This window comes from Procambarus clarkii, chromosome 15, assembly GCF_040958095.1.
Source record: "Procambarus clarkii isolate CNS0578487 chromosome 15, FALCON_Pclarkii_2.0, whole genome shotgun sequence".
Classification (NCBI taxonomy): domain Eukaryota; kingdom Metazoa; phylum Arthropoda; class Malacostraca; order Decapoda; family Cambaridae; genus Procambarus; species Procambarus clarkii.
In genome coordinates, this window is record NC_091164.1 from 6,257,099 (window position 1) to 6,274,313 (window position 17,215).

General features: G+C 40.4%; 1 protein-coding gene across 3 annotated transcripts in view; it reads right to left on the bottom strand.

The window, feature by feature from the left end:
• scny (ubiquitin specific peptidase 36) overlaps window positions 1-17,215 on the bottom strand; it is a 50,465-nt gene that overhangs the window by 14,162 nt on the left and 19,088 nt on the right. For 2 of the 3 annotated variants that reach the window (XM_045743935.2, XM_045743936.2), the window contains 4 exons: window positions 3,450-3,681; window positions 3,110-3,335; window positions 2,367-2,662; window positions 269-2,178 (listed from right to left, as the gene is read on the bottom strand). In XM_045743935.2, coding sequence (XP_045599891.2) covers window positions 269-2,178; window positions 2,367-2,662; window positions 3,110-3,335; window positions 3,450-3,681 — 2,664 coding nt within the window. Of the gene's footprint in view, window positions 1-268; window positions 2,179-2,366; window positions 2,663-3,109; window positions 3,336-3,449; window positions 3,682-14,560; window positions 14,862-17,215 lie in introns of those variants that run through there. The other variant, XM_045743938.2, reaches the window with a different exon arrangement.

Consider the following 17,215-nt stretch of genomic DNA (forward strand, 5'->3'; position numbering starts at 1 on the left):
TGTAAGTGTTGCAGTGTCTACAATATTGGTATCAATTGAGTTATATGAAAATGGAGTACAACACTGCCATAGGGTACATACATAACCAATATTTAATAATAAAATCAAATTCTTCCAAGTTGGCATATAATAATTACTGTACTATACAGCAGTTACTAATATTCTGTGCTTCCCACATAAGATCCTACTAATTGTTACCATTAGATACAATCAAATGAATAATAACCAGATAATAAATAAAATAGTGTGCCTATCATTTAAAACTTACCTTTAGTTCCATAGGCAAAGTTTCCAGCTCTTCGCAACTCGTCCACTACTTCTGTGGTGCGGCTACCATCCCACACTCCACACCTCCTTTTATGAGGCTCTTTAAAATTCTCTCTTTCACGGTCATGGCTCTGTTCATTGTCACGGTCACGGCCTATAGTGTGAGAAAGATCTTTAAGACTACCGTTCCAATGAACAATTTGGGCCACTGGATTGGTTTTAGCTTTCCCTATGGTCTCTTTAGTCTTTTCAACCCAACGCTCAGTTCCTTCCTTATCACCTTCACCATCACTCGATTCAGAGTCTGATGACGCAGAGAGGGACAAGGCTGAAACGGATGAGGAATCGTTCTGTGCTTTGGAGCTTTCACCGTTACATGATGAGATTTTTCCTCGCTTACGATCTCTGCTTCTTTTACTACCCTTCTTTCCCTTTTCCACAAGTCTATTTTTGGATTTCCCATTTTCATGAATGACCCCGTTTTTTGAAACATCAGAGTCACTACACTGTACGTTTTTTGACTTTGCCTCGTAGCTACTATTTTGTCCGTTTTTTGAAGTATTACAATTAAGTCCATTTTTTGATGCTTCATGCTCATTCTTTTTGATAGATTTTGCTTTGTCTTCGGGACGACATTTCTTTGAGGGGCTTGAAGGTTCATTGTCATCATGATCTCTAAATCTTTTACTCTGAGAATTTTCTGCTTCACTGTCAGTGTCTGATTTTGAGCTATGATGACCATTTTCACTATGACAATTTATTCCATTTTTATTTGATTCATTCAAGAGTTCTTTCTTACATTCCTTGCGATTAGGTGAATTGGAAGTGCTGTTACTCTTGCTAACCTTGCCGTCTATGTCACCGCCTTTTATGCGACAACCATCTGTGGACTTCAGCTTGTTGCACTCTGGTCTTTCCCGCTGAGGAAATACAGCTTCCGGCTGCTCGTCTTCAGGACTTTCTGGACTGCGAGATGAGACACAAGTAAATAGCGATAAGATAGACTTCTTCATGGATTTTGTTGAGCGATCAGAGCGGCAGCTGTCAACACTGGCTTTACTCTTCAGACTTGCAGAGTCTGCTTCGTCTTTTTTGTGAGTTGGGCTAGGAAGAACCGAGTCATGCGATAGGGATTTTTCTAATTCTGGACGCTGCTTTTTGGGAGTCACTGTCCATCCTTGGTTTTCTGGTTTTTCATGCACTTGCACATGCGGTTGTTTCTGTTCTAACTTACAGCTGGTAGGCTGGTCTACCACGGTGAACAAATTTCCATGTGATCCACCAGCACTACTGTTGCTGCTTTCACTTGGTGAATGTAATGATGCATCTGTCACAAGCCAGCCTGAGTCACTTTTACCTTTACAACTGGCTTTGATGGCTGCTGTATAATGCTGAGTGGTGCTATTTACAACCTGTAGAGACCGTGGCATAAATGTAGTTGTTCCGCTTTTACTGGAGATATTACTTTTTATGCTACTGTCACTTTCAGTACACTTATTATTTTTAACATCACCATTACTTAGCCTTTCTGGTTTCTGCACATGTAACAATCCATTTATTTTCTCACTTTTTGCACTCTTAACACCATTTGCTTTTATACATCTTGGATCATCACTTTTCACTTTATTATTCTGAACAGACTTTTCCCTGTGTGCTTTCACTGACCCCCCCTTGGATTCATCGATCTCCGACTCGTCTGAATCATCTGGATATGGGACCAAGCTAGGCACCGATTTAGGAGTTGAAACCGTTTTGCTTGGTGTTGAAGTAGATGAGGAAGAGCCCGAAGAAGAGGCCGAAGGTTTCATTATCAAGAGGGATGTGGTACCGGCGTTGAGGATAATTCTATTGGGCTTGTTCGTGCTTTCACTTTTGCCTTGATTTAACTTTATTCCAAAGGAAATTCTTTCCCTGTAAAGTAGAAGACTAGTAGTAGATCACCAAAGTTAAAATAATTTTGTTGCCAAAACAATAATCTCAAAAATAAAGATATCTAATGTCAACCCTGTAATATTTACAAATGAAAAGTAAATGCCAAATTTCATATAGAATTGTTAACATATAAGAATAATAATTAAGAGTGTACAAGTTCAACCAACCTGTCTTTATGTGATGGTAATGGAGGTTTATTAGTAGGAGTTGGAATGCCATTTCTATTTCCAACTTCCCCAATGTTATCAGTGGCACGACCAAAGCCATTAGCCACTGAGGAGGCACTATGGCTTGTTGGTATTGGTTTGGAGACCCCATCTGAATTCTGACGTATCAAGGTCTTCTCTGAACTCTGGCGAACCACCTGTTTTACCTGCATATTATCCTTTGGTTTTCGTACCATCTCATAAAACAGGATGTACGGGTTACGCAAAAGGGCACTCTGAACGGATATGGATCGCACCTGAAAAGTATCCATACCATTAAAACAATACGATTTTTAAATAATTTGTGTGTACTTATAAGGAATGAAGGATAATATTAATTACAAATACTACATTTATATTTTTTGTATGGGGCTTACGAAATTGTATTCAACATCTTGAATACCATATTTACACAAGACACTGGTACTAAGATAACTAGCAATTGTGAAAAAGGGTGGTTACCTTGCATTGATTTATGGGGATCAGCTTCCCCATGGTCCGGCGTGACCAGACCTTCCTGGTCAGGACCGGTCAGCCGTCCATTACATGGTCACACCAAGTAATAAACAGCTCCAATATCAAGCCCTATCAGTCTTTGTTCTATATCCATTAATATACAAACAAAAGTAACAAGACTGTACAGATGCCACAAGAAAAAATAAACGATATAGGGAAAATACTACATTAAAGATAGAAATACTCACCGATGAATCGTCAAATTCAAACATAGTACCGCTGGATGCTTCTGCAACAGCTGTATAATGTCCTCCATGTTGTGATCCACCCAGATGAATTACCATAGACGCTAGACGATATTGATATGGTCCAGTACCTGGCTGATGTTTGCTGGCTCCATTCACAAATCTCGATATATCTATTGTTCTTTGAATATTTATGTGTTTTCCAATTTTACCACCAGACATTGTAAATCTGAAAAGAAATTAATATCTTAGTAAACATTTATAGTACATAAAAGTAAATCAATGTCCGGTGTAAAAATCAGGAAATAAATATTTATGAAAACATGATAATTAAGTGACAAACCTCTTTAACTGTATCAGCAACACATGTGGAGCTCTTTCGATGAGGTGTCTCTTAGTGGCAGGCACCTTTTTGAGACACTTCTCACACTTATAGGCATTATCCACATCAAGGGTTTCTTTCTTAAAATGGAGGTTGAGCGCATCATCAACACTGTTGACTGAACGGATATCTAGCACCAAGTCTTGGAAATGTGAAAAGGTTGTGGACACATGATGACACACAGGGCATATCACTGCAATGAGCAATAAACAACATTATACTTACTTAATAATATTAAGCAACAGTAAAGGCAATTTAAAGTTATAATTGTAAAAAGCACTTAGCCATGGTTCAAAGACTTCAGAAACACACAATACTTTAAGAATCAATATCAAACAAATGTTACTGCATTCAAATTACCATCTCAAGAGCACATAGAATCACATAAAGCTGTATTATTTATTCTAGACACCAAGGACCTGGTGTCTAGTATCTAGTTTAACCTGAGAAAATAACCAAGAAACCTGCTCCATTCACAGAGTTCAAGCCGTCTATATAAACAACAGAATACAAATGCAGTATACTAAACAATTCTCAAAGAAAGAGCAATTAAAAACGTGGGGAAGAGTGGAAGTACAAGCCTTCAATTTATGAGTCACGGTATTCATTTTTTTTATATTTAGGGCTTTCCATAGAGGGAATTGGTGGCAAGGAGAAATACTGTACCTGTGTTGTGCACATGCAGAAAGAAAAACAACTGCAAATGGTCCAATCTTTTCATAAAAGATTGCATACCACAAGCATGTAAGGTTTGAAACAGGTCTATTGGTCAAAATGTAATATAATCGGAAATGGGGACATTGGAGGGGCTTCGTAACGCAATGTAGACAATACTTTTTGTAGTGGCCTTGTAATGATGGAACACCAACTTCAATGCATAAATTCTGTATTGGAGAAGAACAAAACATGCCCATGATTAAAGGTAAGCATGTATGAAGAACAGCATCAGGACCTCAAAGGGTCAAAGGGAAAGCATACAAACATGCTGGGAAGCCATAACCCAGCTTAGACAACACCAAGGAAGAGTATAACTTGAGAAGTATTCATCTATCAGCATCCCAGGTGGAATTGGATAATACTTTCACGAAGACAAGGACCTTGGTGCACTAAGCATGCAGGCAACAAGCACAGTATGCAACTTCAAGATAAACAGCCATAAAAAATTACATGAATTTCATAGTGTACTGTCTTTATATAAACATTGATTACCAAATAGGTACAAGTTTCAGTAGTATCAAATTTAAAACCACGTTGCACAAGAAAAATATAATCACCGACACACCAAATAGTGTGTTGCCAAAACTGAGCACATAATAAATATCTGCTGGAAGGTAGAATGCAATACCATTAACATTAATTAAGAAACTTAAAACACTTCCTTCATGCCCAGAAGAATATCTGTCGACACTTCTAGTTCCTACAAAGGCTCTGCCACTCGTGACATGTATAAACATAACTTCTTGAGAAGAGGATTATAAAGTGATGGTAATTAGGCTGACCTCTTGAGATCAATTTGGGTAGTGAGATCATACAACTTATGTACCTGAAGATATACACTCCTAATCATAGTGGTGGAAACTATTAACCACTAATTTTCCCAATACTAAGGAAAAAGTGATCATGAACTGTACTTTAAAAGTATAGTACAAAAGAAGTTGCCCCTCAGACCAAAAGTATGCAAATGACCTAACATATGTTTCTATAGTGTTGTGCTTTTAACAAACCAAGAAGATGGCCAATTATCAACAGTGAAAGAATTCTGCATATAAAAGTGAAAGAAATTGGATGTGACAGAACTGTGAGGTAAAGTGGAAAGAGTAAGATTCAAAAAGGGGACTTCTTAGGAAAGAATGAGAGAAAGGCAGGTACCAGTGCTAACAGTCTAAAAGAAATGGCAACACTCACTTGTAATGGCCAATGAGCATTTGTTATCATAGACTTTATGAATACAATACAGGAGCCATTTCAGAATAAAATTTACCAGTACTTTTGAGAAGGCCGGAGGTGAAACAGCACGAGAAGAATGGAAAACAGGGCCAAGGACACTGCAACCTTAAACGCAAGCTGCAGCAGCTCCAACAGCGACACACGAGAAGAGGCGTCAGTCATCAGCAAAAGACACTGACCAAGAAATGGCCAGAAACGGCAACCTGCCAGAACCGAAGAACAATAATGGATAGAAAAACGGCAAAAAAACCAAGAGACCACACTGTCGGCAGAATAACTGCAGGTGGGATACCTATAACAAGCCACCTGATCACCACAGAGAGGGTGATACACACATCGACACACCAGATGCAAAAAGCAGAAGAGAAGGCCGAACCAGCGAGGTATGTTATTTGCCCGACCTCCTGATCAAGGTAAATAGAACGAATGTACAGTACTGTATATGTTAAATCTTAAAGAGCAGTTATCATCATACATTGATGCATGGGGTACTGGGGGGTTATCATCACATGTTGATTTACAGAAATATTGTCCGAATTTTACACATACTGTATGCTAATATGGATAAAATAGCTCTTATGTGGATGTATGGAGTTTATCTCGACACATGACAAAATTGTCATAATTACGTGATACATATATCAATGATGTTCATATAAAGTAGTTTTCTCAACTCTACATGGTTGTAATTAATTATTATACCAAGTCAACCAATCATCATTTGAACATAATAATAAAGGGAACTTCAGGAGGCCTATTGCCCCCTGGCTCCTATTTAGACATAAAAAGGAGCTCCCTCATATTGTTCAATAGGCCTATTTGAGACGGCCCCTATTTATATCAAAATAAATGAGAGCTGCCTCGAATGGGCCTCTATATAATGCATTTGTGTGCGCGCGTGCGCACATTTTTAAAATATATATATATATATATATATATATTATACCCATACTGTATATATAGCTTCTATATACTGTACTGTATATGGATATAAATAGCAGCAGCCTGATATGGTCTTATTTATAAGTACAGTATTTATATTGCTCCTAATATATTGTTCACACGATTGATAGTCTAGACATCCAAGTTCATAACATTGAGAATATGTGGCTTGGGGCAATGTATTTACTATATTGCCTGCAGTGTTTGGGTGACAGAGTTGTCACGATGACAGATGAGGCAGGGGCCATGGTCCCCCCGCCTCATCCACAAACGATGAGTGTGTGTGTGTGTGTGTGTGTATTCACCTAGTTGCTCTTGCGGGTGTTGAGCTCTGCTCTTTCAGCCCACCTCTCAACTGTCAATTAACTTTAACTAACTACTAACTAATTCCTCCCCCCCCCCAGGAAGCAGCTCTGTAACAGCTGTCTAATTCCCAGGTACTTATTTACTGCTAGGTAATAGGGGCATCAGGGTGAAAGAAACTTTGCCCATTTGTTTCTGCCTGGTCCTGGAATCGAACCTGGCCCACAGAATTACGAGTCCTGCACGCTGTCTGCTCAGCTACCAGACCATCCCCCCGCCTGTGTGTGTGTGTGTGTGTGTAATTAATTGTATGGTGCCCATATTTCAAAAAGCACGTCAACAAATTGGAAAAAGTGCAGACATGCAACAAAATGGCTTCCAGAACTGAAAGACAACAGCTACAAAGAGAAAATAGGCATTAAATATTGCCAAAGCTAGAAGACAGTTCACTTTTGTAAACAGTTAGAACAAGTTAAGCTAGAAGGTGATAGAGGCCAAAGTTGTCAATACGTGTTGGGAAGATGGGACACCTCGAGTGTAACTCTCATCCTGTAATTACACCCTCCATCCAAGTGGAGCAAGGATGCAGGCAGAAAGAAGAGGGAAGCCAACTGAGTATCCCACACCAGGCCCAACAAGGATCAAACCTGTAACAGGATAAATTGAGCCTTTTTGCCAATTCACTAGAAATTTGTACCTGGGAAGATTCAGATCCCAGGCTTGCAGACACAAATTAGCTGGAAGCACAAACCAGTCAGTGTTGTAGCCAAAGTCCCTTAAGGAAGGCTTTGCTAAAACAGTAACCTGCTTGATACCTGCTTTATGGGATTTTATGGGGTTCTGGGAGTTCTTCTACTCCCCAAGCCCAGCTCGAGGCCAGGCTTGACTTGTGAGAGCTTGGTCCAACAGGGTGTTGCTTGGAGCGGCCCCCAGGCCCACATATCCACCACAACCCGGTTGGTCCGGCACTTTTTGAAGAAAATTATCTAATTTTCTCTTGAAGATGTCCACGGTTGTTCCGGCAACATTTCTTATACTCGGTGGGAGGATGTTGAACAACCATGGACCTCTGATGTTTATACAGTGTTCTCTGATTGTGCCTATGGCACCTCTGTTCTGTGATTCTATTCTGCGTTCTTTGGTGGTTCTATTTTCTTCCTTGTCGTTCACTCAGCTACGACCTTACTGACCTCACTACCACAAACATCGTCGATTTAAAAACAGTGTCCAGGATTGTTAACACTTATCTGAAAAACTGGGACAGGAAGAGTATAACTGCATCATAGACATTTGCACCAGGCAAAATGATAGCTGGTTCAAGGCTAGGAGATCGAGGAGCAGGGTGCACAGTACCCTGGTGTGCAGGTTGAACAAGAGAACTGCTTCACCACTGTGGTTTGTTCACTTCAAGGGTTCGCCATCTTGTTTTCGACACTTTGTTTACCTGGCTGATTGAGTGGTCTTCCCTCACCAGCCAGTCAGCCATTCGCCACTATTCCCTCACCAACATACTCCTCCCACCATACTGATTTTGCTTTTATTCACTATACACACATTATATATAAGTATCTATATGTTTTGTTCACCATAACTGTACATCTAAGCTTGTATGGTGAGTTCAGGCAATAAGAGACGTAGCTACACACACAGTCAGCTGGTGGCTACCGCCATTACTTGTTCCAGGCCAGACGCACTAATATTTCTCCTCCAACAATACTGTTTGTGGTTTTATTACACTATACACACACATTATATGTAAGTATCTACATGTTTTATTCACCATAACTGTACAAATAAGCTGGTATGGTGCCCAAAGACTATAGTGGCCACCAGTAAACAACATGACATGTCATGCAGATGACGCACCTCCCTCACCAAAATGGCGGCTCCCAACATACTCCTATTGCTGTTATTACACTCTATATACACGTTATATATAAATATCTATATTTATGTTCACCATAGCGAACCACTAAGCTGGTATGGTAAGTCCAGTCAATAAAAGGTGGCCACACACAGTCTGAAGACGACGCCACCTCCCTCCCTCCCTCAGCATTGTTCCTCCCACCATGGAGCACAGCGCTAAATATCACCACAATCCTGCTATTATCAGAATCCTGGTCAGTTTTATCAGTCAAGGGTCTTCTGTAATATTATCATTGCTAAATAATAGCATGTACATACTGTATATATTTTGACATTTTTAGGCGAAGCTGTGGTCACAAGCTGAACAGCGGTGCTGTGAGCTCATGCTGCGTGCGCCAGCCTTGGTGGTTCACTCAGTACTGAGGCTCTCACACCCGGGAATGTTGACCATGATTTTTTTCTAGGTGGTGTCTGTTAACTATTGGTCGAGGCTGGACTATAGTTGTCCCTATCCCTCGCGGAGTATTTAAAATCTAGAGCTAGACACTCAAATGTCTATTGATGTAATTGCGCGGTATCGGTAAAGTTACTCCCATCAGCTATACTGTGGTACCTTGGGTTACGAATGTTCCTGTTTGTTGATACGCGTATGGCCGACCTAGCGCGTGGTAGCACGGCGATTGCGCCTTAGTTTAACAGTGCCTCGCGCCCAGTGGCTATCCCGCCTGAAGTCTTCACAAGAATTTACAGTTTTTTGTCGGATTTTTGGCTTGTTGACAAAAATTCGCTGACAAAGCCTGGTAAGAAGTGACTCAAAGAACCCTGATCTCTGGCTGGAGAAAATTGTGGCCTGAATGTGCGACAAAAGTAGACTTTTGAGGGGTTTGAGCCTGTAAATGAAGTGCCTATTGTCGAGGAAATTGTTACTCTGAGCCGGAAAATGGGCTTGGAATTGGATGGTGCTGATGTGGAGGAGTTGGTGGAGGAACACAAGGAAGAAATGACCACCGAAGAACTCCAAGTCCTTGAAAACGAACAGCAACAAGAGGCAGCTGGTCCTTTCCTCAACAATTAGGAAGTGGTGTCAGATGTGGGAAGAAATGCAAACTTTTATTGAAACAACTCACCCAGAGAAAGCTGTAGTAGGCCATTGCATCAATCTTTTCAATGACAATGTGATGCCTCGCTACAGACAAATGTTGCGAAGAAGGAAAAAACAATCTTCAATGGATCGTTTTGTTGTGAGAAATTCAAGCAGTGAGCCACAACCAGGACCTAGTGGTATGCAGGCAAAATGTGCCAGAGAGTGCACTCCAGAAAAGTCTTTACTGCCTGGTGTTATAATGGAAAGGGACTCCCCTACCAAAGAATAACACCTCTCCTCCCCCCCCCCCTAAGTAATAACTTTAAGTAAGTAATAACTTTAACACTATCGGTCACCGGACAGGCGCGCGGTCAACTTAGGGGTCATGCACCCGACGTGCAGGCGAGTGTGCGGGCAAGTGCCCGACACCTAAATGTGTATACTCGTTTCAGTTTTCTCACCTTAATTCTCATGCTATGTCACTCATTTTGGTATCATTGTGTTCGCAATTAAATTCCCTACAGGTGTGTATAAATATAATGTCCAAAAGCCTGGCGTGACTCTCAACAGCAAAGCCTAAAGTCGGCAAAAGTTACCCATGAGCACACAAAATCAGTAAAATGTGCATACTCATTCCATTCTTCTCGCCTTAATTCTCGTGCTACGTTACTCATTTTGATATCATTGTGTTCACAATTAAATTCCCTACAGATGTGTATGAATATAATGTACAAAAGTTTGGAGTGCCTCCCCACAGAAAAGCCTAAAGTTACCCGTGAATGAGCACCAATTTGTACACTGCAACCTAATGTGTATACTCGTTCAGTTTGATACCATCAATTTTCGTGTTACGTCTTTCATTTTGGTATCAAATTGTTCGCAATAAAAAGGCACGTATTTTAAAATTAGTCCCATAATAATAGAGCAATAACTGGAATTTTAACAAATATTTTAATTCTGGAAGCTCATCATCACAAAATTATTTATCTTTCCAGTGTTCTGACATAAATTTTTGTGTTACATCTTTCATTTTGGTATCAAATTGTACACAATTCTAAAGGCTGCTTATTTTGATACTATCCCGAGGTCGATTGGATAAAAAATGAATTTTATACAAATATTTTTTGTAGTGGACGCAAGTCCGGTCCAAAGTTAGGACTCAGGAAGAAAAATAATGGACGCGAGTCCGGTCCAAAGTTACCGATAGTGTTAACATACTTTTGTAGTGTAGATTTCGGTGAATTAGGTATAAAATTTACTTTGAAGTGAAGTTTTGGGGAAGTCAGGAATGGATAAATTCATTTCCCATTATTTCTTATGGGGAGATTAGCTTTGGTTTACGAACCGTCTCCAGAAATGGATTAAATTCTTAAACCGAGGTACCCATGTATATGTATTGCACGGTCTAAGGGTTAAAGAGGGCCAGGTTCTGGCCCTTGGTGCCCAATAGGCTTACAATGACTCAAGGGACTGGCATGAATTTAATTACGTAGCTAGTACCAACATTAGACCCGTCCAGAAAAAAAATTAAAACTTACAAATGCATTAATTTTGTTTAATTTGACCTAGGCAAAATAGATACTATACTGTACCTGGAAATAAAGTTAATCAAGAAGTCTTTAAGACAAGAATAAAAAACCTTACCTTAAACAATGATTTGGAAGACATTAGGATGCACTATAATTCCAGATAAAACAAAATTTTAGTTCCAGAAGTGAACTTGTTAGCTTTGGAAATACAGAAACTCCATTAGATAAGGTTGATGCAATTTATGACTCAATCTACCCTACAGCAGTCACCAGATAAAACTGAAATTAGCTGAATTAAAATGTTTGCCAGTAGACAACTTTAAAAATATAATTGAATTCCTGAAATATATGCACAAATGCATTTAATGTAATGCATTTGTTAAAAATTAATATATTTATCTAATCAATGAGAAATTTTTGTATCTCAATTATGGTGGACCAGTCCCTGAGAAACATGGCAATTCATGCAAATCACCATACGTCTGCCACGCAACCATTCTTGCCTCAACTTACTCTCGTGTAAAATAACAGTCTTGTCATTTTTGGGTTTGTTACACAATGTCGAAAAGGATAAGAGAATGGAGGCAAAAATGTCACACTGACGAATTAACCAAGAAGCGGGAGCAGTGAACAAAAATGTTGAATTATAGTAGTGGGAAATGTGTGTGTATAGTCACAGTGAGTGTGGATAATAAACATGAGAGGGATTAGAGAATGCACTTTGCTTCATCAATACTCTTTATAAGGGAAAAAGAGAGGTAAACAACATGCTTTTACCGCATCAACGAGCAGTCAAGCCCTGGACACTGCCTCTTCTCACCTCTCTAAAACTCTTGCTTCTACATAAACTTTGCCCTGCACCTCTCCCTCTTCTCCCAGGGCTTTTTCTATTTTTTACAGCCAAAGATCACAACCCATCTTTAAACCATCTCTATCCCTGATTTACAGTTTTGGCAGAACTGTCAAACACCCCGTGGTGGAATGATCATAGCTTGCTGTCTCAGCTATAAAGGAAAACGAGGAGGCTAATATGGACACCAATCTCTTTCTTATTCACTGAGGGAAACGTGCCATCCCTCTGTCCTCCACATATCAAAATAAAGCATTACAATAATGGTTATTATGCAGTTATGTACCAATGTTCAACCCAAGAAACAGAAGGTTTAACCGTATTGTCTAATTTCAAACCAAATTGTCGAAGTTCAATGATACTTGCATTCATATTCATTTATTTCTATTCTATTAATAAAACCCTTAAAGACCCAAAATGTAATTTTTCTATTCACTTTACAAAATGTGAAATCTAGCAGTCTTAACGTTTTACCAGTAGAAACTTTAATGGGATTCAAGTTTCAAAGTCTGAACCAGTTAAACACTTACCTAACCTACCTCCAACAGAAACTTATCCTGGCAGTTGACTGTAAAATCTGTCAAATATGATGCAGCAGTGAAACAAAAGATTTTATTGTCAATTCCAAAGATATTTTCCTGCTTTTAAGATAAGTGAAGCAAGAATTCATTTGGCTCAAAGGTGAAACTCTGGCCAAAATTGCACAACTTGTAACGCCAGCAATAGAAAACCCACAGTAACAAACAACATTGATTACGATACAAGATTTTAATTTTTAATACAAATAATGTACCAACAAGATTGTACTGTCAGTATCCTTCAGTACTTAAAGTGACAACCCTTGCTTTCTGAGCATTGCACAAATCGGCTGACATGCACTGAACAAATGCTCATTGGTTGAGCTGCCACTTCTACACTTAACTCGCCACTTCCCACGAGGTAAGTAACGTGACTAAAATATAGGGCCGGGAACTCAATAATATTTACCAAAAATAGAAAAATATTGAATTCATTAAATTCTTCTGGCCTATAACATCATTGCCGTGAAAATCTCGCCAAATACGTTAAATAATAAATATTTTACGAAATAAATTAGCCACCCTCCCTGACTGCACAACCCAAAGAGCCAGAGCTCAACTCCCACGAGTGCAAATAGGTGAGTACACACTGTTTGCTTTCATCCTCGCTGTCATGTGTAACTGATTTCTAACAATCTGATTTTTTTTTCCCCAAAAAAATCGGAAAAATATACATGTTTTATGCCCACCGGCAACATTTGATTGCCTCTGTGTGGGGCTCGTGTAGAGTGAAAAAACCACTAGCTCAGTCACTACGGGTGTTCCAGAAAGTGTGGAGGTGCGACACGCTATTCCATCGCTGTCCTGTCACATCCCTTCTTTTCTTGTTTCATCGCTCGAATTTACAATGCCTTACGTGTTGAAGGGAAATAAGAAGGAAATAATGTTACAAGCCTTACAAATATGAATAAGAAGACAAAGCCAGGTGAGAAGCACGTGATAGCAGCCAGCATTCCAACGCTAATAGCGTCAGTGGTGCACGCTCGGCCTCGCTACCTCCCACTGCCAGCTATGATGGTTCACTACCAGGTACTGTACCTGCTGACACTTAACTGCCAGGCACTGCCATGGAAGCTGACACAGTGCCAAGCATTTCTGATATGAATGAGGACTAGATGAGGGGCCTTATCACCTATATGTTGGCAATAAAGTTACTAAATTGTTTGTTTTTTAAATCCAAGCACCCAAATATTACTGCAGTCCATTTTCAATAATAGTTACATGTATCAGAACAGAGATCAATATGAGATGTAAGTCGTAATAAAGTCAATGCTGTGAAATGTAATGTACAGATTGAATGAATGTATAGATTCGGTAAATGTGAAATTCTCCCCCTTTTTTTTCTTGACTTTGTTTCAAAAGATATTGACCTACAACTTTTGCATATTCTAGTATTACTGCCCAGCAATAGTGAACGAAACTTACAGGAAAATCCATAAAGTAGAACGACCTTAATTACTGTCGTGACTTCAACTTCAGTTATTTGCATGAACAACATTTACAACTTGGAGACTTCAAAAATATAATTTTCTGATCGATTCTCATAATTTTTACATATTACTGCAAGTGCAAGTTCTTTGTTCTAAAACCTCAATTATTTGTGTGCTCACGTTACGATGTTGCTTCATTAGGAAAAGTGGGAGCCTTTACTTAAAAAAAAAAAAAAAAAAAAAAAAAAAAAAATTAGTTTCAGGAAGTTTGAGAAAATGAGTTCCCGGCCCCTAAAGCCCAGGTGAACCCACCAGTGATTTTTGATCTAGATATTTCACTACTGGCTCAATAACAAGACATTTCATCACTCCAAAGTAAAAACTCACATCTCTGGAAAGTATTGTGATGCTGGCAGTAGGTAATCTAAAAGGTTTCGCAGTAACAGTTTCATGATCTGTTCCTTTGAGCAAATCATGCAAGTCCTGATCATAGAGGGAAGAGGCGGCCACAAACTGGCTACATCATGGGTAGTGGACACTCACGGTTGGCACTAGGCTTCTCCTTACGGGCACAAATTCTTCCTTTATTGAAGAAAAACGTTTTTAAAGGATATTCATGTGAGAATGAGTAGATAACATATCCCATCCATTCCTTATGCCTCTGAGTGTGCTTCCATCTCAAACACTTCTATTCTTGGCTTCATGTCAGAAAGCCATTCAGGAACAAACACTTCCTGACTATGCCATCAGATGTTTGTACGCCTGCTACCTGCCACCTCTTCGGCAAGCGCAGACTGAATAAGCAGAAAAGGAAATCCTAGTAATCTGAGCTGCACCTTGGCCTTCCAGACTAGGAGGCTGCAATATAATTTCATGTTCTGCCCTTTATGTTAGATCCTGCTGAATGCACTTTGACTTGGGAGACCTGTAGCAGCAATCTGGCAACTGGTCAGGCTTTCCTGATGAAAGGCAAAGATGGCTAATCATTTTCCAGCGATGTTTGGAGACTCCAGTCATGTCTGAACAGAAAAATATGAGTGATCAGTGAGTGAACAACAATTATTTTAGACTTCAACAAACAAAAATTGAAGCTGAAATTAATTTCTGTTCAAATCAGCACAGGCATTTTCTGCATTAAAGAAAGGTGAGTGAGATGGATATAACTCACTGTTGAACAGATCTTAAAGATTTTCTGACACTAAAGTTCAAGAGCAGCACCAAAAGAATTATAGACCAGTTGTGAACACAAAACCAAACTTTTATCATCCTACAACTTGGTCCACAATTGAGTGAACTGACACTTGAGAACAATTCATTGATGAGGCAATTCCCCTTGACCACTACTGTGAATTCTGTAACTGATATTTGTTGTATCTGCTAGAATCCGAGACTTCTAACTGCTCCCACATGACGTGCGTTAGCAAAGCAGTAAGCTTCCACAACTCCCCTGCTTCACACTACATTAAACAACAAAATGCAGACATTTCATTTATTTCCACTTTTCCCTACATTTCCAATCAAATTAATAATTCTAAAAAGAAAAATATTTTGTGGGAATTTTGGTATTTTTTTTAATGTGAGCAAACATGCAGGTACAGTACTGTATTTTCATCACGGCACTTTATGGGTCAAGCTATAGCAATGCCTCGCATGATCTCAGTGGTTTGTAAAATTAATGACATAATAAGTTAGTAACACTCAATATTAAATAAACAAACCACAACTATGCCTGCAAAGTTCACTAAATGAAACTGCTAAAGCACTACTCAGCAGAGAATGCTGGTACTGCTTAAAATTAAAAAAAAAATAGCTATTCTTCACAGTTACCGAGTCTAGGAGCGATTCAGGAGAAAAGTCTTGCATTTCCAACATGATGAGTTTGAAACGTTGAACAGAATCACCAGTGCATTAGAATTGGATACCTCTCTGCAGAGGACAAAACGTGTCAACATATTAAAGATATCCTGCTTAAAACTTAGGTTAGGAGGCAAGACCAGAAGAGAAAATTCAATACTAGAAAGCACAATGAAAATGTAGAGGAAGCGGTGGTAGAAGGAGTGTGTGGGTGGTGGGAGTGTGTGGGTGGTGGTGGTGGGAGTGTGTGGGTGGTGGTGGTGGGAGTGTGTGGGTGGTGGTGGTGGGAGTGTGTGGGTGGTGGGAGTGGGAGTGTGTGGGTGGTGGGAGTGGGAGTGTGTGGGTGGTGGGAGTGGGAGTGTGTGGGTGGTGGGAGTGGGAGTGTGTGGGTGGTGGGAGTGGGAGTGTGTGGGTGGTGGGAGTGGGAGTGTGTGGGTGGTGGGAGTGGGAGTGTGTGGGTGGTGGGAGTGGGAGTGTGTGGGTGGTGGGAGTGGGAGTGTGTGGGTGGTGGGAGTGGGAGTGTGTGGGTGGTGGGAGTGGGAGTGTGTGGGTGGTGGGGGTGGGAGTGTGTGGGTGGTGGGGGTGGGAGTGTGTGGGTGGTGGGGGTGGGAGTGTGTGGGTGGTGGTGGTGATGGCAAGTGTGTGGGTGGTGGTGGTGGCGGCAAGTGTGTGGGTGGTGGTGGTGGCAGCAAGTGTGTGGGTGGTGGTGGTGGCAAGTGGGTGAGTGGTGGTGGTGGTGGCAAGTGTGTGGGTGGTGGTGGTGGTGGCAAGTGTGTGGGTGGTGGTGGTGGTGGCAAGTGTGGGTGGTGGTGGTGGTGGTGGTGGCAAGTGTGTGGGTGGTGGTGGGAAGTACTTACCTAGTTGTGCTTGCGGGGGTTAAGCTCTGGCTCTTTGGTCCCGCCTCTCAACTGTCAATCAGTACCTCGGAATCTTCTCTAACTTTGTCTTGTGTTTAACTAGGTATGGACTTCAGACTGGAGCTGCATATTTCCAGGATTGGTCTGACATAAGTGGTATACAAGGTCCTGAATGATTCCTTACACAGGTTTCTAAAGGCAGTTCTTATGTTTGCCAATCTAACGTATGCTGCTGCTGATATCCTTTTGATGTGGGCCTCTGGGGACAGGTTCGGTGTGATAGCGACCCCAAGATCTTTCTCTCTATTTGACTCTTGCAGGATTTCACCTCCCAGATGGCACCTTGTTTCAGCCTTCTGCTCCTTTCACCTAATTTCATTACTTTACACTACCCTGAGTTGAACTTTAGCAGCCATATTTTAGACCATTCCTCCAGTTTGAGGAGTGTGTGGGTGGTGGTGGAAAGTGCTGGGTGATGGTGTTGGGA